At 38.8% G+C, this 23,018-nt stretch overlaps 1 protein-coding gene across 2 annotated transcripts in view; it reads right to left on the bottom strand.

Annotated features, from left to right (window-relative positions):
- Positions 1 to 23,018, bottom strand: part of SETDB2 (SET domain bifurcated histone lysine methyltransferase 2) — a 49,161-nt gene that overhangs the window by 1,114 nt on the left and 25,029 nt on the right. The window contains exons 7-13 of one of the 2 annotated variants that reach the window (XM_037800021.1): positions 20,408 to 20,524; positions 19,550 to 19,719; positions 17,787 to 18,012; positions 16,995 to 17,094; positions 15,874 to 15,967; positions 13,664 to 13,998; positions 311 to 394 (exon numbers count right to left, since the gene is read on the bottom strand). In XM_037800021.1, coding sequence (XP_037655949.1) covers positions 347 to 394; positions 13,664 to 13,998; positions 15,874 to 15,967; positions 16,995 to 17,094; positions 17,787 to 18,012; positions 19,550 to 19,719; positions 20,408 to 20,524 — 1,090 coding nt within the window. In that variant the 3' untranslated portion in view covers positions 311 to 346. Of the gene's footprint in view, positions 1 to 310; positions 400 to 13,663; positions 13,999 to 15,873; positions 15,968 to 16,994; positions 17,095 to 17,786; positions 18,013 to 19,549; positions 19,720 to 20,407; positions 20,525 to 23,018 lie in introns of both variants that reach the window. The other variant, XM_037800020.1, reaches the window with a different exon arrangement.

Raw genomic sequence — 23,018 nt, 5'->3', positions numbered from 1 at the left:
CCAGTGTAAAAGTAGTGAGGAGATAATCATGACTTAAAGAACATGCAGCACTCTGCATGATTTATCCTCTGAACTGAACTGGGCAAGACCTGACAACCTTGGCCTTTTCAGGCATTAATTCTAAATAGAAATAAGAATTGAAATTTTAGTGCTCAAATTTTTATGGACTAAGAACAGTTGGGATAATTGAATGTTCTAGGGGAACAGATAGCTTAAGGGCTATACTATACATTTACTTTGTATTTTTTTCTAGTTATTTTTAAATTCACAGTTTCAGAATTAAATCATACAAGCAAATTCAATTTCAAACCTGTTGGTGAAGAATGCCACCAATGGAAAATTCCTGTCATGTGTTTCTACAAAAACATTCTGTACCAAGAGATTTGGGCAACAGCTATGCTGTTAAAAAAAACACACACACACACAAAAAACAGAGGTTAGATATAGCTTATGGATTGATGCCTTGGGCTTTGTAGCATATCTCACTGATTTCTTATTTTTTTTATTAATATAAAAAATATTATAGCATATGCTAGTTCTGTTAATAGTTGGAATCCATTCAGGAAAGCCCTGTTCTGACATTCTTGTATCTTGCTGGTAGGAATGCAAAATAGCACAAACTCCTATAGAAGATAGATTTTTCAATGTGTATCATTATTATAAATGCATTTACCCTTTAATTCAGCAATTCCACATCCAGGAATGTATCCTACAGCTACATCTGCATAAGTATAAAGTAATCTATATAGGAGATTATTCATTGAACATTGTTTTTAATAATAAATTTAGAAACAACCCAAATTTCCATTCTACAGAGGACTGGTTAAATAAACTTTGGTATATCCACAGAATGGAATTCTTTGCAACTACAAACATTAAGAATGAGAAGCTCACTCCATACTGCTATGGGAAGATCTTCTGGATATACTGTTAATTTTAAAAGCAAGGTATAGAACAGTGAATATCATATGCTATCTTTTTGTATAAAAAAGGAAAGAAATAAGAATACATATTTATATTTGCATTGAAAAGCACTGAAAGAATACACAAGAAAGCAGTAAAACAATGGTTACCTAGAGGTGGTAGAGTTGGGGCAAGGTCAGTGGGATACAGTACTTCTCAAGATACGGCTTTTCATTTCATTTTAATTTTTGAATTGTATGAATGTGTTATCTACGTGGGAGAAAAAAAAAAAAAGCCCAGATTTTTCTCCCCAAGGAACAAGGGAGGGACCTGGCCAGTGTGCTGACTGGGAGGTGAAACCATCCCTAATGTTCTCCTGGCCACCATTTAACTAACTGCTGGGAAATGAGTTATAATGTCCGATGGTGGGGACCCTTCCTTAGTGGCTCCCTGACTTGTTCCCTTTTCAGAGTGGACAGCAGTAGTCAGAGCAGAGTACAAACATCAACTGGGGACCAGGGAAGGGAGAGAGAGGATTCTCCTGCTTATTAATCAAGTGTCCTTCTAACTAGAAGAGAGAAAGAAGCTCAATAAGCAGATTTCCTAGGGAGGAAAAAGCGCTTTGGTTTTAAAGATTTTATGACTTAAGAATATTTTCTTTCCTAATGGCAGCAAAATTACATGTAAAATTATCACCCTGAACATAATTGGCAAACCAATCAAAGGTCACAACTTAAAGAGAGGTGTTGAGCTCCCCTGAAGGTGTCCAAAGGGAATGCCTGTAACAATCAAGGACCATACTGTGTGATGGTAGCACAATACTGCAAGTGTAACTAACAGTGCTAAGTGTGAGTACAGTTAAAAGGTGAAGGGTAGGAGGAGGCAGGGCAAGATGGCAGCATAGAGAAGAGTGGAAGCTAAGTAGTCCCCCTGGAACAACTACAAAAAACCAGAAACAACTAGTAAATAATCCAGAATAACTGCGGGGGGACAAACGAGACCATCCACTCATCATACACCAACCTGAGTTGGGAGGAATGCCCGAGAACGCAGCATAAAATCTGTAAGTAAAACCTGCGGATCCAAGTCGTGAGATCCCCTCCCCCATAGCCCAAGCTGCGGAGCTTGTGGTGCCAGAGAGAAGCTCTCTCCCAGCAAGCGAATATAGCTCAGCTGAGCTCCAACTGGGGTTTTAAGTAGCGAGTGTGAACTGCTCACTACAGGTTCGCATCCCCAAAAAACAGACAGAGGCTTTGGGTGACGACTGACCTTGGAGAGCCGGAGGGTCGCCTTGGACTGGGTCTGAAGGGGACTATCTGTTTCTTTTTCGGCTCAGTGGAGAAAGCCCCAGTCATTTTCAGTTTCCAGGGCTGTGACTCAGGGAAGGGTGGAGACAGCACAAGCAGAGAGAGAGACCATTGAAATGCTAATGACCTCCACCTGGGGGGTCTGTCTTCTCTAGGAGGAAAGGGGTGGGGCCCTTTCCATTCAGAACCAGACCCCAGAGCCTGGGGGAACACGGCCATACCTCCTCATACCAGTCAAGAATTATAGGCTAACAGGCGTCACCTGCTGGGCAGAAAAGCACAGTGACCTGAGGCATCAAAGGGTGGAGCAATTTTCTAAGACACACCCGCAGAGAAACCAGATACTGAATATTTCTTCCCTCTGGGACCTGAGCCTGTTCTGGTCTGGGAAAACCTGATTTGGATAACCAAGGAAACCATGCCTAGACAACAGAAAATTACAACCTACACTAAGAAAAACAAAGTTACGGCCCAGTCAAAGGAACAAACGTACACTTCTACTGAGATACAGGAATTTAAACTAATGCTAAATCAAATCAAAAAGTTTAGAGAAGATACTGCAAAAGAGATAGAGGCTGTAAAGGAAACACTGGGCATATATACAGCAGAAATCAAAAGTTAAAAAAAACAACTAGTAGAATCCATGGAAATGAAAGGCACAACACAAGAGATGAAAGACACAATGGAAACATACAACAGCAGATCTCAAGAGGCAGAAGAAAACACTCAGGAACTGGAGAACAAACACCTGAAAGCCTACACGCAAAGGAGCAGATGGAGAAAAGAATGAAAAAATATGAGCAACGTCTCCGGGAACTCAAGGATGAAACAAAGTACAATAATGTACGTATCATTGGTGTCCCAGAAGGAGAAGAGAAGGGAAAGGGGGCAGAAGCAATAATAGAGGAAATAATTAATGAAAATTTCCCATCTCTTATGAAAGACATAAAATTACAGATCCAAGAAGCACAGCGTACTCCAAACAGAAGAGATCTGAATAGGCCTATGCCAAGACACTTAATAATCAGATTATCAAATGTCAAAGACAAAGAGAGAATCCTGAAAGCAGCAAGAGAAAAGCGATCCATTACATACAAAGGAAGCTTAATAAGACTATGTGCAGATCTCTCAGCAGAAACCATGGAGGCAAGAAGGAAGTGGTGTGATATATTTAAGATACTGAAAGAGAAAAACCGCCAACCAAGAATCCTATATCCGGCAAAGCTGTCCTTCAAATATGAGGGAGAGCTCAAAATATTTTCTGACAAACAGACAATGAGAGACTTTGTGAACAAGACACCTGCCCTACAGAAAATACTAAAGGGAGCACTACAGGTTGATAGAAGACAGGAGTGCGTGGTTTGGAACACAATTTTGGGAGATGGTAGCACAACAATGTAAGTACACTGAACAAAGATAACTATGAATGTGGATGAGAGAGGAAGGTGGGGAGCATGTGAGACACCACAAGAAAGGAGGAAAGATAAAGACGGACTGTGTAACTTGGTGAAATCTAGAGTATTCAACAACTGTGATAAAATGTACAAATATGTTGTTTTACGAGGGAGAACAAGCAAATGTCAACCTTGCAAGGTGTTAAAAATGGGGAGGCACTGGGGGAGGGATGCAATCAGCATAAACTAGAGAGACTGTAACTAATAGAATCATTGTATCATGCTTCCTTTAATGTAACAAAGGTGATATACCAAGGTAAATGCAGATAAGAGGGGGGGATAGGGGAGGCATGTTAGACACTTGACATTGGTGGTGTTGTCTGACTCTTTATTCTACTTTGATTTAAGGTTATTTTTCCTTTTGCTGCCTCCTAGCTGTCATTTTTTTTTTCCTCTTTCTTTTGCCTCTCTACCTTCTTTGACTCTCCCTCCTGCCTTGTGGAAGAAATGTAGATGCCCTTATATAGATAGTGGTGAAGGTGGTGAACACATAAATGTATGACCATGCAGAGAACCATCGATTATTTACTTGGGATGGAATGTATGGTGAGTGAACAAAGCCATATTAAAAAAAAAAATGGGTTGATGACAAAACCTTGAGGGCAATATACTGAGTGAAATAAGCCAGATACATAAGGACAATTATGGCAGGGTCTCACTGATAGGAATTAATTATAATATGTAAACTCATAGACATGAAATATAAGGTACCAAGATATAGGACGAGGTTTAAGAATGGGGAGTGGTTGCTTAGTATGAGCAGAATGTTCAACTTGGATGAACTTAAATGTTTGGAAATGAACAGGGGTGTTGGTAGCAAGACGTGAGAATAACTAACAGCGCCGAATGGTGTGTGAATGAGGTGGAAAGGGGAAGCTCAGAGTCATATATGTCACCAGAAGGAAAGTTGGAGGTCAAAAGATGGGAATGTATAAAACTGAATCCTATGGTGGGCAATGTCCATGATGAACTGTACAAATACTAGAAATCGCTTCCATGAACCAGAACAAATGTATGACAATACAATTAGAAGTTAATAATAGAGGGGCATATAGGGAAGAACTATATACCTATTACAAACTATATACTACAGTTAGTAGTATTTCAACATTTTTTCATAAACAGTAACAAATGTACTATATCAATACTATGAGTCAACAATTGAGGGGGGTTGGTTAGGGATGGGGAGTATTAGAGTTTCCTTTTCTTTTTTTCTTTTTCATCTTTCACTTTATTTCTTGTCTGGAGTAATGAAAAGTTTCTAAAAATTGAACAAAAATTAAGTGTGATGGATGCACAGCTGTATGAGGGTACCCAGGGGCAAGTGATTGTACACTTTGGATCTTTGGATAATTGTATGGTATCTGAACAATCTCAATAAAAATGAAAAAAAAAAAAAAAAAAAAAAAGGGAAGGGTAGGGTTATGTATGTCACTAGAAGGAAAGCCAGAAATAAAACACGGGTCTGTATAATGCAGTGGATGATGACTGTGGATAATCGTGTAAACAGAAGAACATTCTTACATGAACTAGGACAAATGTATACCACTAATACAAGGAGTTAATAATAGGGTGGTAAATGGGAAAAAATACAATGCAAACTAAGGAGTATATTTAAAAAAAAAAATCATGAGCCACACATGCTTCCCTTCCTCCCTTCACCTTCCCTGTAAGGGAAAAGTCAAGGCCACCTATCCGACTAATTCTAGCCCACAGGGAGGAAGAAGAGCTCTGATACAGATCAAAAAGAAAAAATTAAGGCCACTTTGATGGGTGAGTGTGCTAGAGTGGAATATTCCAAAGGATATGTGAGGGGGGATCCCGTTCTCATCTTCCTGACATGACTCACTTTTCACTCTCATAAGCAAGGGCAAGGGGGAGCCCAGAGACCAGGGGGCATGCAGAGGGCCTGGCTCTGCGCTCAACCAGGCAGCTCAGGGCTTCCACAGGGTCCAGCGCACGAAGGTAGGAGGGAGCACAAGGACCCTGGGACCAAATGGGAAAGGGGGTCTTTTTCCTGGAGGACTCCTGGGATCATATATTTGACAACAAAGTATGATGGCAAGGAGACTTCCGGAAGATGGCGGTTAGGAGAGACGGGAAAAAACACCTTTGTGGAAAATACTAGCTAAAAGCCAGAAAGTGACCCAGAACACCGGTTCCGGCGATGCACCAGCAGGACAAGGTCTGCTAAGTGAACAGAGATCGTGCACTTGGTGAAACCGGGAGTCTGTGATCTGAAACGAGTGAGTCAGCTTGCTGAATTTCCGGCAGCCATGCTGCGGTGTGGGGAAACTGTGGGTTGGCACCTGAAATCAGACTAGTTCCTTTTTAAAAAAACCCCAAAGCGACCACAGATACGGCAGTGAGAACCACACAGTGAAGCATGGCAGCAATGGGCTGTGTGAACACCTCAATACCTGGCGTGGACGATAGCCTTTCGCAAACCTGCTAACTGTCTCAGAGCGAGGCAGGCAGGGGTTAGCCAAAACGGGAAAATAACCACACCCCTTACAGCCATCTTCCTGGCGGGCTGGGAACACTCCTTCCCAGCACCACAGCCCAGAACCGTGCCAAGAAACCCAGTGCAACGGGCAGTGTTTCCAGCATCACACGCACATGCCACAATATCGGGTGTGGACCACAGCCTTTTGCACACCCACAGCTAATGGTCCTGGAGCGAGGAAGGCGGAGCTGCACGAAAAGGGGGAAATTAACACGCCCACATAGCCATCCTTTCAGCAGGCTGGGAATGTCCCTACATGGCCCAGCGGCCCAGAACTTCCCTTGAGGGATGGGGTGCACATGTAACGTAGCACAGCCTTCCCTCAGCAGAGGCTTGGAAGAGGGACACACTTGGAAATCCCAGGGACTATACGCCAATACTGGGAACTTGTAGTTCAGTGGCAGAGACAATCTGTGGCGAGACTGAAAAGAAGGTTTAGACTCTTGCAACAGCCTTACATCTCCAAGAACACCTGGGAGGTTTGATTATTAAAGTTGCCCTCCCACCCTAACCACTCAGACACACACCCCACATTCAGGGCGGACAGCACCAACAACACACCCAAACTTGGTGCACCAATTGGACCCCCACAAGAATCAGACTCCCACACACCACAAAGACAAAGTGGGGGAGAACTGGCTTGAGGGGAATAGGTGACTCGCGGATGCCACCTGCTGGTTAGTTTGAGAAAATGTATGCGACCAAGCTGTAGATCTGACAAATTAGAGATTAGACTTTGAATTAGCCTACATATCCTAAAAGAACTCCATTAACTTAAACAAAAGCCAAGAGGCCAAAAACAACAGAAAATTTTAAAGCATATAAAGAAACCAGATGATGTCGATAACCCAAACCCAAACACCCAAATCAAAAGATCAGAGGAGACGCAGTACTTGGAGCAATTAATCAAAGAACTAAAGACAAACAACGAGAGTATGGCACAGGATATAAGGGACATGAAGACCCTAGAAGAGCATAAAGAAGAAATTGCAAGAGTAAATAAAAAAACAGATGATCTTACAGAAATAAAAGACTTGATCAAATTAAAAAGATTCTGGATACTCATTGAACAAGACTAGAGGAAGATGAACAACGAATCAGCGATCTGGAGGATGACAAAACAGAAAATGAAAGAATAAAAGAAAGAATAGGGAAAAAAATAAAGAAAATCGAAATGGACCTCAGGGATATGATAGATAAAATAAAACGTCAAAATATAAGAATCATTGGTGTCCCAGAAGGGGAAGAGAAGGGTAAAGGTCTAGAAAGAGTATTCAAAGAATTGTTGGGGAAAACTTCCCAAACCTTCTACACAACAGAAATACACAAAGCATAAATGCCCAGTGAACTCCAAATAGAATAAATCCAAATAAATCCACTCCAAGACATATTCCTTTCAGACTGTCAAATACTGAAGAGAAGGAGCAAGTTCTGAAAGCAGCAAGAGAAAAGCAATTCAACACATACGAAGGGAACAACATAAGACTAAGTAGTGACTACCCAGTGGCCACCATGGAGGCGAGAAGGCAGTGGCGTGACGTATTTAAAATTCTGAGAGAGAAAAATTTCCATCAAAGAATACTTTATCCAGCAAAGCTCTCCTTCAAATTTGAGGGAGAGCTTAAATTTTTCACAAACAAATGCTGAGAGATTTTGCTAATAAAAGACCTGCCTTACTTCAGGTACTAAAGAGAGCCCTACCATCAGAGAAACAAAAGAGAGAGAGAGATGGAGAAAAGTTCAGTAATTAACAGATTCAATACTGGTTCATTAAAGGACAATAAGAGAGAGAGGGAAAAAATATATCTGACAAACATAAACCAAAGGATAGGATGGCTGATTCAAGAAAAGCCTTCATAGTAATAACATTGAATGTAAATGGATTAAACTCCCCTATTAAAAGATACAAATTGGCAGAATAGATAAAAAAATATGAACTATCAATATGCTGCATACTAGAGACTCATCTTAGACACAGGGACAGAAAGAAATTGAAAACGAAAGGACGGAAAAAATATTTCATGCAAGCTACAGCCAAAAGACAGCAGGAGTAGCGATGTTAATCTCAGATAAAACAGACTTTAAATGCAAGGATGTTAGAGACAAAGAAGGCCACTACATACTAATAAAAGGGGCACTTCAACAAGAAGAAATAACAGTCATAAATGTTTATGCACCCAATCATGGTGCCACCAAATACACGAGACAAACACTAGCAAAACTAAAGGAAGCAATTGATGTTTCTACAAAAATTGTGGGAGACTTCAACACATCACTCTCTCCTATAGATATATCAACAAGACAGAAGACCAATAAGGAAACTGAAAAGCTAAACAATCTGATAAATGAAATTGGATTTAACAGACATATATAGAACATGACATTCCAAATCACCAAGATACACATTCTTCTCTAATGCTCATGGAACTTTCTCCAGAGTAGACCATATGCTGGGTCATAAAACAAGTCTCAATAAACTTAAAAAAACTGAAATTATTCAAAGCACATTCTCTGACTACAATGGAATACAATTAGAAGTCAATAACCATCAGAGACTTAGAAAACTCACAAACACCTGGAGGCTAAATAACACACTCCTAAACAACCAGTGGGTTAAAGAAGAAATAGTAAGAGAAATTTCTAAATATATAGAAATGAATGATAATGAGAACACAACGTATCAAAACCTATGAGATGCAGGAAAAGCGGTACTGATGGGGGAAGTTTATAGCACTAAATGCATAGATCAACAAGGAAGAAAGAGCTGAAATCACAGAACTAATGGACCATCTGAAGAAGCTAGAAAATGAATAGCAAACTAACCCTAAACCAAGTAGAAGAAAAGAAATACCAAGGATTAAAGCAGAAATAAATGACACAGAGAACAAGAAAACAGAGAGAATAAATAACAGCAAAAGTTGGTTCTTTGAGAAGATCAACAAGATTGACAAGCCCCTAGCTAGACTGACAAAATCAAAAAGAGAGAAGACCCATATAAACAAAATAATGAATGAGAAAGGTGACATTACTGTGGATACTGAAGAAATTAAAAAAAAGTATACTATGAACAACTGTATGCCAACAAACTCGATAATGCAGAGGATACTACAAGAGTATACTATGAATAACTGTATGCCAACAAACTGGATAATGTAGAGGAAACGGACAATTTCCTGGAAACATATGAACAACCTAGACTGACCAGAGAAGAAATAGAAGACCTCAACCAACCAATTACAAGCAAAGAGATCCAATCAGTCATCAAAAAGCTTCCCACAAATAAATGCCCAGGGCCAGATGGCTTCACAGGGGAATTCTACAAAACTTTCCAAAAAGAACTGACACCAATCTTACTTAAACTCTTTGACAACATTGAAGAAAATGGAACATTACCTAACACATTTTATGAAGCTAACATCAATCTAATACCAAAACCAGGCAAAGATGCCACAAAAAAGGAAAACTACAGGCCAATCTCCCTAATGAATATGGATGCAAAAATTCTCAACAAAATACTTGCAAATAGAATCCAAAGACACATTGAAAAAATCATACACCATGACCAAGTGGGGTTCATTCCAGGCATGCAAGGATGGTTCAACATAAGAAAATCAATCAATGTAATACAACACATTAACAAATCGAAAGAGAAAAATCAAATGATTGTCTCAATAGATGCTGAAAAAGCATTCGACAAAATCCAACATCCCTTTTTGATAAAAACACTTCAAAAGGTAGGAATTGAAGGAAACTTCCTCAATATGATAAAGAGCATATATGAAAAACGCACAGCCAGCATAGTACTCAATGGTGAGAGACTGATCAGGAAAGAGACAAGGATGCCCACTGTCACCACTGTTATTCAACATTGTGCTGGAAGTCCTAGCCAGGGCAATCTGGCAAGACAGAGAAATAAAGGCATCCAAATGGCAAAGGAAGAAGTAAAATTGTCATTATTTGCAGATGATATGATCTTGTATCTGGAAAACCCTGAGAAATCGACAATACAGCTACTGGAGCTGAAAAACAAATTTAGCAAAGTTGCGGGATACAAGATTAATGCACATAAGTCAGTAATGTTTCTATATGCTAGAAATGAAAGAAGTGAAGAGACATTCAAGAAAAAGATACCATTTTCAATAGCAACTAAAAAGATCAAGTACCTAGGGATAAACTTAACCAAAGATGTAAAAGACCTATACAAAGAAAACTACATAACTCGACTAAAAGAAATAGAAGGGGACCTTAAAAGATGGAAAAATATTCCATGTTCATGGATAGGAAGGCTAAATGTCATTAAGATGTCAATTCTACCCAAACTCATCTACAGATTCAATGCAATCCCAATCAAAATTCCAACAACGTACTTTGCAGACTTGGAAAAGCTAGTTATCAAATTTATTTGGAAAGGGAAGATGCCTCGAATTGCTAAAAACACTCTAAAAAAGAAAAACAAAGTAGGAGGACTTATACTCCCTGACTGAAGGTTATTATAAAGAAACAGTAGTCAGAACACTATGGTACTAGCACAAAGATAGATATATCGACCAATGGAATCAAACTGAAAATTCGGAGACAGACTCCGAGATCTACGTCCTACTGATCTTTGATAAGGCCCCCAAAGCCACTGAACTGGGACATAACAGTCTTTTCAACAAATGGGGCTGGGAGAGTTGGATATCCATAGCCAAAAGAATGAAAGAGGACCCCTACCTCACACCCTATACAAAAATTAACTCAAAGTGGATCAGAGACCTCAATATAAAAGACAGTATCATAAAACTCTTAGAAAATAATGTAGGGAGACCTTGTATTAGGAGGCCACTTCCTAGACCTTACACCCAAAGCACAAGCAACAAAGGAAAAAAACAGATAAATGGGAACTCCTCAAACTTAGAAGTTTCCGCACCTCAAAGAAATTTGTCAAAAAGGTGAAGAGGCAGCCAAATCAATGGGAAAAAATTTTTGGAAACCATGTATCTGACTGATATCTTGCATATATAAAGAAATCCTACAACTCAATGACAAGAGTACAGACAGCCCAATAATCAAATGGGTACAAGATATAAAGAGACAGTTCTCTGAAGGGGAATACAAATGGCCAAAAAAAAACATATGAAAAAAATGTTCAGCTTCACTAGCTATTAGAGAGATGCAAATTAAGACCACAACAAGATACCATCTCACACCAATTAGAATGGCTGCCATTAAACAGGAAACTACAAATGATGGAGGGAATGTGGAGAAATTAGAACTCTTATTCATCGTTGGTGGGATTGTATAATGGTTCAGCCACTCTGGAAGTCAGTCTGGCAGTTCCTTGGAAAACTAGATATAGAGTTACCCTTCGATCCAGCGATTGTACCTCTCGGTGTATATCCGGAAGATCTGAAAGCAGTGACGTGAACAGATATCTGCATGACAATGTTCATAGTAGCATTATTCACAATTGCCAAGAGACGGAAACAACCCAAATGTCCTTCAACAGATGAGTGGATAAATAAAATGTGGTATATACACACAATGGACTACTAGGCAGCAGTAAGAAGGAACAATGTCCTGAAATATGACAACTTGGAGGAACCTTGAAGACATAATGCTGAGTGAAATAAGTCAGGCACAAAAAGATATAATATGTTACCACTAATGTGAACACTGCAGGGGGAGAATGCATGGGGTGTTGGGTTTCCCCACCTCTATGGTTGCTGATGTGCTCGCAGACACTGGGGACTGGTGGTTTGATGGGCTAAGCCCTCTACCACGGGACTTGCCCTTGGGAAGACTGTTACTGCAAAGGAGAAGCTAGGTCTGCTTATAATTGTGCCTAAGTGTCTCTTCCTGAATGCCTCTTTGTTGCTCAGATGTGGCTCTCTCTCTCTAGCTAAGCCAGCTTGGCAGATGAAATCACTGCCCTCCCTGCTATGTGGGATCTGATACCTAGGGTGTAAATACCCCTGGCAACGTGGAACATGACTTCCGGGGAGGGATCTGGACCTGGCATCGTGGGATGGAGAACATCTTTTTGACCAAAAGGGGGATGTGAAATGAAATGAGGTAAGTTTCAGTGGCTGAGAGATTCCAAAAGGAGCTGAGAGGTCACTCTTACACATAAGATAGATAACCCTTTTTACGTTCTAATGAATTGGAATAGCTAGTATTAAATACCTGAAACTATAAAACTACAACCCAGAACCCTAGTATCTTGAAGATGATCATATAAAAATGTAGCTTATGAGCTGTGACAGTGTGATTGGGAAAGCCATGTGGACCACACTCCCCTTTGTCCAGTGTATGGATGGATGAGTAGAAAAATGGGGGCAAAAAAAAAAAAAAAAAAAAAAGGGCACCCAGTGATGTTTTTTACTTCAATTGTTCTTTTTTACTTTAATTTTATTATTACTTTTGTGTGTGTGGTAATGAAAATGTTCAAAAATTAATTTTGGTGATAGATGCACAACCATATGGCGGTGCTGTGAACTGACTGTATGCTTTGTATGACTGTATGGTATGTGAATATATCTCAATAAAATGGAATTATTTGAAAAAAAAAAAGAGAGATCAATGTATGAGCATCAAATGTCTGTGGATATCAAGAAGGCTTCACAACACAGGTGTTTTTAAGCCGGATCATTGAGGAACAGCTATGCATGTGAAGGTGGGACTAAGAAGCACACATAAAGGAGTAACTTTATGTACTGGATACTTTGAAATAAAGCATTATTACACACATACACACACACACAAAAGTATAATGGCAAGAGGCAAGGCTGGATAGGAGTCTAACAGGAAGCTCACAAGGTAACTATAACTCGACCCCCACATAAGAGATACCAACAGTGCAATTATCCCTTTTATCATTGAGATGACATGGGTCTTAAGCATCAATTAACCTTAAAATCAGAAGAATTGTAAGCATCTCTCTATATAAATGGAAAAGATCTCATTACAGATATCCCAAACATACACACAAATACAAAATAGCTATGGTTTGGGAATTAAAAAAAGGCATAAAATAGTAAAAAGGAGTCTTCTAACAAATGTACTGGTTTTCTATATTAAGCTACTAAATCATTCAAAATTTAGGGAGAATAGGTAGAACAAAAATCTCCAACTGATTTTTTAACAGAAGTATTTTTGAATAAGACCTATTGTATTACATAAGACTTAAAAAGAGAAACTTCCTCTGTGTGTCTCACTGAGATTTTGGAATAACAAATTGTGAACATATTTGATAAACTTACACATATAATAATTCATTTAATCCTCACAGCACCCTATGGGACAGCTACTATTATTTTTGTACCATTGAGGTGGGAACTGAGGACAGAGAAGTTTATTAACATGCCCAACGTCATAGCTAATAAGAGAAGGGGCTTGAATTCTAACTTTGGCAGCCTGGCTGGAGAGTCTGCTAATCTTATTTTCCTCACAATTTTGCCAAGAGGCAGAGCAAAACATTTGTTTAGAACATGAATCTCAGCCCATTTACTCACATTGAGGAAGCGGCCCACATTGCCTTCTCTTGTGGCATCCAGTAAAAATATATCCCCTTTATTGAACTTTTTCAGAGAAGGAGGTGAACAATTCTTGGCTTCACTTGGCAACTCTTCAGCACTAAAGGCCTGCTGGTTTTGATATGCTGGAGCTTCTTCCTCTTGGGGCTTTTGTATCTGAGCTGTAAACTCCTTTCTACCACTCTGATTATCCAATGTGGACAGCTGCTTATACCTGTCCTCTGGTGGACTTTCTTCTCTACATCTCGTTATATCTATCACATCTGATTTGATCAGCAGATGGTTGCCAGCATTTTCAACTTGGTCTGAGTCCTCTAAAAGAAATTTTGGAAGCATTTGTCAGGAAATATACTTGGCTAAGCGACAGTGCTGAGATTAACGATACTAATTGAATGCTGGTTGCTTTAATTATCACTAATCCTTACAATGTATTAAATTTTACAAATGAAAACTTTGAGCTTCTGAGGGTTAAGGGATTTGCCTGCCCCATAATAATGAGAGAACTGGGTATCAAATCCAGAAGCGCTTGGCTCCAACGTCTGCCGTCTTTCTACAACATACTGCCTTCTTACGAATCTACAGGTTGCTTCTTTCCCCTTATATTTAATCTGTACTCCTAACAAATTGACTTTCCCCTCTTCAACTTTGAAATCTTCATTTCAGTGTATTTGAAACAGCTATAACAGAAGTGGCCGTTTAGAGAGGTGCTCTAGTCCCCACAATGCCACGGAAAAGCCTAAGAAGCCCGTCAATGAGAGTCATGCTCTGCAAGTCCTGGGATCAACGATGGTGTTGCTACAGGCTTTGTATACATCAGTGTTTGGTGTTTTTGCTAGACACTCATTCAATAATCTCACTTTTCTAATAAGTGACACTTTAGAAATAGAGGAACATAATCACTTTTTGTACCGAATAAGGGAAATATTTTTTTGAGAATATTCAAAGCAATAAATACACATCAAATGGAATAAAATTATGGCCACATGACTTTAAAATTAATGCTCCAGTTTTATTCATTACTATTGCTGTTCCTAAATGTAGTTACATTTTAAACATGAGCTCTGTGTGAGTCCTAAGATTATAACTGGTTTTTGGAGTACCTGCTACATACATTGCAGCAGTCAACAAAAATGGCAAAAGAACTAAAAACGACAGTACTCTTTATGGCTCACATGTACCAAATGGTGAAATAATTATTATATGGGCTTGTACATAAAATGCCCTTTCTTAACAGACCTCTTCAATTGAGGAGCTGCCCTTCCTTCCCCAATCTCCATCCTTTAAGATCTGGTGGGGAGTTGGGGGTACAAGTTCAAGGCGGCTCAAGGGGAGAAGAGGCAGCAATGCCTGCTCAGTTCCTCAAAAAGGGACATCTCTCAGCAATGTCTCCCTGCTGAGGAGAAAAATGAAATGCAAAAGGACCAAAAATCAGGTTTTCCCTGCTGTAATATTAACTACGTAGCAAACTTCACTGAAGGATTGGGAACTCTGAACAAGCACTGAGGGCAGCACCATTCCAGCTCTTTGCTAGTCATGCTGAGCATCCTCTGGACGTGTCTTTATTTTAAGGGTGCCAGACGTAAAGAGGAAGAAAGTGGCTGCTTAGGCCAATGTTTCCAAAGACACCGACAGCACCTGTGGACTTTATATTAGAGTCAGAGATGTCCACCCCATCACCTTCCCACCTTGCATCATACATCACTGTTGGTATCTAGCCAGGGGTCAGCAAGCCTTTTTTGCAATGTAAATATTTTCAGCTTTGCAGACCATGCGGTTTCTGTCACAAGTATTCAACTTGGTGCTATCGTGTGAAAGCAGTCCTAGACAATATATAAATAAATGTGTGGCCTGTTCCAGGAAAACTTTTACTTATGGACACAAAATTGTAATTTCATGTAATTTAAATGTCATGAAATATTATTCTTTGATTTTTCAACCATTTGAAAAGTAAAAACCATTTTAGTTCATGGGCCATAGTAAAACAGGCAGGAGGCCAGCCAGATCTGGCCTGCAAGCTGTAATTTGCTGACCTCTGAATAGGCCAATTGTAACTTTCATGAGGAATGAAGAATTTATTATGGACTCTGAGAAAAAGAGCCACAGGTATTGAGCATCAGAGACCAAAAAAAAAAAAAAAAAAGGGCAGAAGAAGGAGAAAAAGAGCAGGCAATCAGAGTGAAATAGCCTACTTTGTGCTTCCTTGGCTTTAGAGTTCAGATGTACTAGCGGTGATTCAAATCTATCATCATCTTCTGAGGTGACAGACTCCAAGGAAGCAAATCCCTTGAAAGAGAACAACAAAGATGTCTTTACTTTGTAGGTCAGGAAAAAGTATTTAGTATTTAGCATTTAGGCCTCTTTCATCAAGTTTCAATATTTATAGCCTGAAGGTAGTAAGTTAATTTTGAAAAGTCTCAAAGTTGACATCGTAAGCTTTTGGACCAACAGAGCTAACGTGTACAAGCCCCCTCTGACTGTGTTCTACTCCTAGGCATGTCATCAAGTCACAGCTATAAAGACTGTCAAGACACTCTTTGGACACCCCTCAATTCTAATTGTCCTCAGTACTAAGAAAGTATGGATACCAGATTATAAACTTGGCTTCAACTACAAGATGTGCAAAGATAAAAACACTCTTTGGCTGGTTTTTACTTCAAAGGAAAGGTTAAAGAGGCTGCCTGTCTTTATAATGTTATAGACCCTGCAGTTACTTTAAATAGTAATGACTTTAAAAGAAGTGTACATGTTGAGTACAATGCTTGGCACCCAACTAACTGCTCAATGAATGCTGACCATTATCATTATTATCATCATTATTATCAAAGTATTCAGTATCTGAATGGTCAATATTTAGTTGGGGGCCAAGCATTCTGCTAAGGAAGCTTTATGAGGTTTATCTCATTTAATCCTAATTCTGCAAGAGAGATACTATCAACCTCATTTTGAAGATAAAGAAAAGTGGACCGAGAGATGTCACCCAGCTAGTAAGCAGCAGAGGTGGAGGTAAAACCCAGTTCTACTTGACCCCGTGGCCTGGTCTTCCCATCAATAGGCAACACTGAGGAGTCTTCTACTGCACTGTCTCTAGGCAGAAGACAAGTATTTACACAACACCTAAAGCAGAGATTTTATCTTTCATCAGCAAGTCCTACTGTGAGCCACCATTATTTTGGCCTCTGTTCCACAACAATAAAAAAAATTCTACATGTTGTCAAGTAACACAAACAATTTAAACTAAGTAAAGGATAGAAAAGGTGAGATGATAGCTAATGTTTTCCCACAGGCCCAATGTACTTTTTGATGTTTTTACCATCATTTCCCCATTGCATTGAAAAATGGCTGTCTTGTTTTGAGGACTTCTAATGACTGAATGATACTGAAGTCTTGAAATATTGTCACACTTCATTTTCCTGGAAAGGAACACAAATTGTTAGTTCATGTATCACTAAAAACTTACTTTAATGCACCTTGAAAAAAATCAATACAATTGTTATCTAAATATCTATTATTATTGAAATTAAATAAACATCTATGCCTACCCCTCACAGGAAAAAGGAAATACAATATTTTAAAATCTATCGTTTTTGATGTAAAAAGATGAAGAAAACCTACGAAAATTTTGCAAATCAAACGGTGAGAGCAAATATAAAGAATGGCAAAAATTATGAATATCCATCAAAAACTTTATTAAAGTCATGCAAGGTAATCTGAAATCAAATGGTGACAGCAAGTATAAAGAATGGCAAAAATTATGAATATCCATCAAAAACCTTATTAAAGTCATGCAAGGTAATCTGAAATCAAATGGTGACAGCAAGTATAAAGAATGGCAAAAATTATGAATCTCCATCAAAAACCTTATTAAAGTCATGCAATGGAAAACTCCAAAATGGGACACTGAAGACATAGAGTATTTTTGGCTGTATTTTTACATCGAAGTGTCCTAGATTTCTCAAAGTGTAAATTTACAACCTTGAAGCAAGATGATATATACATGGAGGGGTGGGGGGTTGTCAGTCGGAAAGAGAGGAAAAGAAAAAGAACCACTGTTGATCAGTCGTAAGTAGATCAATCTTGACTGGGATCCTAAAATCTTACTTACATAACAGGCTCTTTTAGATCATTATTGAACTTGGGAAGACATGTCTCAGCCTCAGCACTTCTAGGATGTGTTTCCAATTCTAATGGGATAATTTCAACTTCACAATCTGAACATGTAACTTCCATTTTCCTCTTTTTTGAAAATATATTTTTCATAGTATCCTCCTTTTTCCCATTTTCATCAACAGCAGCAGGTTTCTCAGTATTAGCTCTACTTAGTAATCTTCCTGAAGGAAAAAGTTAAGAGCTTGAACAAGAGGAAACATAATATAATTGCTAAGCAGCAAACAAACATCTGTTTCTGTTTGATGGCTAAAGAACTCTTGGGCTATGTACCTTACCTCTAGAATGAAGTTAAACGCATTAATTAATCTTAGATAACTGCTGCAAGAAATAATAGGTAAAGGCCAATGAAGGACTGAACGTCCTTCAGTATACAAAAGAATACAGGGCGTTTAAAAGGAGCATTTGTCCATTTTGGTACGTGAAAGGGTTGATATTTAGCTACACTAATATAAAGCAAAACTATACATCAGAAAGCACTGTAGAAAATTAGAGGGGTGAACTCTAGTTTCAAATGTAGCTTTCATGTCTAGTTAAAAATGTTTTATCATTTGAAACCTACACTCTTTTTAATAAAGAGATCTATTTAATGTGTGGTGATACATGCCTATTGTTCTCATATTAAGTCCTGGAGTAACCAAATCTTCATCTGAAGTTTAGGCCTTTTCTTTCAAGGTTCTCGAAATGACAGTTACCAAGCCAAAATTATCAACCGGATATTCTCACTTACCATCAGATCAGAGAGAGATACCTTAGGAGCATTTTCTAGGAAGGGGGATAAAGGCAGTGATACTTCCTGGCTACCATTTGGCATTTTTGAAGGGACTTGATTTTCATCAGAGAATTATTTTGGGAAACATGAGAGACAGATACCCAGGCAGCTCATGTTATGTGTATGTATGTGGTATGTGGCAGGGAGCCAAGCATCAGCACCCTGAATTCTGCTCACTCTCCAAGCTTCTCCTGCCCTGACTGAAGTACACCTGCCATCTCAGGTGAGGAGGGCTGCTCTGGGTCCAGCTGCCTACCTGCCAAGGTTCTGTCCAGCATATTCCTTTAGACTGGCTCTAGAGCTATGTGTCCCAACCTTTCTTAATTCATGGCACACCCAGAAAACGAGGATTTCTGCCTGGCAATCTGGGGTAAATGGACAAGATGGTTGGAAACCAATGTGTCTGGCCTGAAGGAATCAGTAACTGCCCAAGTGTCACACAGCGGTTAGGAATCTTTGCTCTAAAACATGGGCAATTCTCCAGAGTCCCTGAAATGGAGTGAGTTGGCTAGGGTCACTGAATCATTACACATAGACATTTACTACAAAATTAATTTGTTAAATTCTAATAGCTGAAAACATTCAACAAGATAGTCTGTTGACTGATAATCTTTACCTCAGAAGTTAGTAACTTACTTTTCCTATTTTAAAGTCTTCTTCCCTCACCTCAAAGCAATGGTAGCCATGGAGGCAAAAATTGTATGCCTCGTCGGAAACATTCCCTCAAGCGATAACCCAAGTTCTCTGTTAGAACACCTGGTGCCTCTTACAGCATCTCACCCCTCCAGGGCTCAGGTCCCCGGCCTCTGGCCTTCCTCTGGTAATCCTCCTAGATCTTGCTGCTCTTGCTCTTGCTCAATGGCCCTGGCTAGTAAAATGGGGATTCAGAAATGGAGAGCCTACTGTAGAATACTTTGAAAAAGCTTTACCTGAATATATGCAGACGAACGTCCCTCTGTCAATGTCATCTAGGCAGCGTACCCCCCAGCCCTTTTTCTCAGTTTTGAACACCTGGAGCCTCACTTGAGGACCATGCTGGACAACTCGGTTCTGACACATCTGTCGATTACACTTGCACAGGAGACTGCACTCATAAATGCTGTCAATAAAATACACAAGAGGAAAGGCAGTCAGATTCCCGAATCAAAAACAAAAGCACTTTACATGGTTAAGTCACTGGGACTCTGACAGAAAGGGAAGATGACTAAGAATGAAGGCTCCTAAAGCCAGAACACCTGGGTTCCCATCTTGGCTCCAGCTAAGCTAGCTGGAAGACCTTGGATGAGCTCTCAGCACCTGTTTTCCACTTCTAAAGATGGGGGATATATGGTGGTAACTACCTCACAGGATTGTTTTGTGAAGATTAAATGAGTCAATATTTACAAAATGCTTGGGACAATAGTAAAACAGTAAACACAAGCTTTTTTTAAAGGATGATATCTAGAAAGAAAAATTCTCTACTCCTTTTAAACCTTAAAAGATGAAAATTCCCAATTCTCAGGAGAGCTCTGCACCATATATTTCTTATTGGGGAAGTAGCTGTCCAGAGTAGACTAACCGTAGATGGGCAAGTGCCAGCCTCAAAGTAGGTAAGTGATCAAGTCCTTTGCATATATATGTGGTCTCTGACTTCCATTTCCCAGAACAAGATAATGGTTTTGTTTTCTTTATTCCTTACTAATTAAAATTTTTGTAATAAAGACATCTCTAACCCTGTAGGCCACAGTGAAAAAGTACCCACCTTCAAAGATACAAACACCCTGCAACAAGTCCTCAAGGTATCTTACCCAGTAGGTATTTGTCTCTGGAGTCTTTTATATTTATATCCAGTGGTTATTTTACTACTTGACAAGGGACAAGTCTCAGCATTCCTTGCTGTCAGCTGAAGACATGCACATTTTGTTCTAAAAGGAAGGCAATGGAGAAGTCAGAATAAAAAAGCACCAAGTTAATTAAGTAAAGAGACTATCGATAAATATGTGAATGATGTAGCAAAGGATGTATTTGTATTTAGCATGGTATGGACATTTTTCCTATAGGGAAAAGACTTTTAATGAGGGACACCTACCAAAAGTTTGTCAATAATTATAAACTACACTATAGCTCTATTTGCTCATGAAATACTTGTGGTTTTCTTTCACTTTTCAAAATGAGGTCTTCTCATTTCCTTTTCAGCAGAAGCTTATTTGTGAAAGTTCAGCTCTCCTACAGTGGATAAACTTATGTGCATAAAACTTGCAAGGGCTCATCTCTGCAGATGTTTTAAGCTATTTCAATTCCAAAGACATAGAAACAGACTGGGGAGATTGATGCTGGGCATCTGGCTACTAGAATCTGTTTTTCATATTGTTGCTAGGCAGGACAACCTGCAATGATAAAATTTAATCTAGATTAGAGGGTTATTGATCTTCACAGGGAGTCCTCACTTGGTACAGAGGAGAGGGCCTGGGCATCTCAACTATAAACTAGATCCATGATGACCGGTGACCTTGTTAATTCTCTGGATCTTCATCTCCTTTGTTGAACAAATGACTTGGAGGTCTTTTCCTCTGTGATTCTCTTCCGTATGTACATAGAACAGGTAATAGTGGTGATTACCATTTGAAACAGAAACCACAATCCAAAAATTCATTAATTTGGATACTGTTTTCAGATGTAGAAACCTGCAGTTGCATTTTACCACGTGATTTTGTTTGCAAAGTTTAAAAAGCATAGAAAAATACAATAATATAACAAACACCAACATTTCTACCACTGAGAACCAGCTGACAGCATTTCATCTCGCCCTTCTTTCCTGTATGTATATAATTTAAAACTTACATACCATATGTATGGTCTGTAAAAATAAAACACTACAGATAAAACTACACTTTCAAGTGGTTTGTTGTGACATCCTTTACACTTTTACATACACATATATCCACAAGAATATACTGTAGTATTGTTTTTCATGTTTTAAAGAATTTACTATTTTACAACTTTTTAATATTTTTTTGAAATCTACCTGTTATTATATAGAAATCCAGTAAATTCCTTTAATTCCATTATATACAAATCTGATCAACTCTCATTGAACATTTATCTATTGCCCAATAGACAATTAAATTGCTTCAAGTTTTTCAATATCACAAACATCCTTATTCTTATGTACATGTGCGAGCATCACTAGCACAGTAGCTTTCAAATATTTTTTTATCATGGCCCACAGAAAAAAGCACATTTCCTTCATGATCTTGTACATGCATGCATACTTGTATGTGTGTGTGCGTGTATAAACTGAAACAAGTTTCATGAAACTTTACTCTTATGCGTTAATACCCTTGGGTATTAATGTACTACTTACAAAAATGCTAGTCACAACCCAATACAATGACTTTACATTCCACTAAACCTGTAGTTTAGAAAATGCTCTAGACATACCTAAAAGTACTTTCTGGGAAGTAGGTATGCATGTCTTCAATTGTGTAATTATTTAGGAAAAAAAAAAGGAAAACAAAAAACTCAAATGATTGTCTAGCTGGGTACAGAATTCTAGATTTACATTTACTTTCCTTCAGCATTTTAACCTAATATACCTCTTCCTTGTCTTCCATTGTTTCTGAAGAAAAGTGTGTTGTATGACTGTTTTTCCTTTGCAAGAAATGTCTTATGTCTGAACGCTTTTAAGATTTACTCTTGACCCCAGATATTTAAGTTGCATCATGATATATTTAGATGTACGTTTATGTAATTTTTCCTTCAATCTGAGGATTCATGTCTTTCAATTCTAGAAAACAATGTTGTGTTTTTCCCATTCTCTTTTCTTCTTCTCAATTGTAAGTTGGAGTTTCTTATTTTATTCTCCATATTTCCTAACCTCAGTGATTTGTCCCTCTGCATCCTGGGAGAGAACTCATCAGTTCTGCCTTGCAATTTACTATTTCTTTCTTCATCTGTACTAAGCCTACCATTTAGTTCACCTACTTAGTTTATTTCAGTTACCATATGTTTTATTATTAATATTTGCAAAACTGGTTCTTTTTCATATACACCATTTTTCTTTTGTAATCTTTTATTGCTTCATAGATATTTTAAACATAATTATTTTAAAATCCCTATCAGTCAGATTGTGGTTTATCTGATTCCTCAGGTATGAAATCTTCCATCTGTTGGAACTCACACTGTCTTTCATGGTCCTAAATGTCTCTGTCTGCTTGTCTGTGTGCTTTTAATGTTTGTTGGAAATCCTGCCTTCAGTGAGATTTGCTCCTGCATGCCTCTGTGTTGGGTGGTTTATCCATGGCTTTGGCTCTACCTATGGATTTCACAGCTCTGAACCAGGTTTGCATTAGCACCCAGTAGTTTCAGGCCCCGTGAGATACTAGCTTAGTTCCCAGGCCTGTGCAGCTGCCTATGTCC

The sequence above is a fragment of the Choloepus didactylus genome, chromosome 12 (assembly GCF_015220235.1).
Source record: "Choloepus didactylus isolate mChoDid1 chromosome 12, mChoDid1.pri, whole genome shotgun sequence".
Classification (NCBI taxonomy): domain Eukaryota; kingdom Metazoa; phylum Chordata; class Mammalia; order Pilosa; family Megalonychidae; genus Choloepus; species Choloepus didactylus.
Note: the sequence above shows the minus strand (reverse complement) of the source record. Positions and strands in the feature narration are given on the sequence as shown.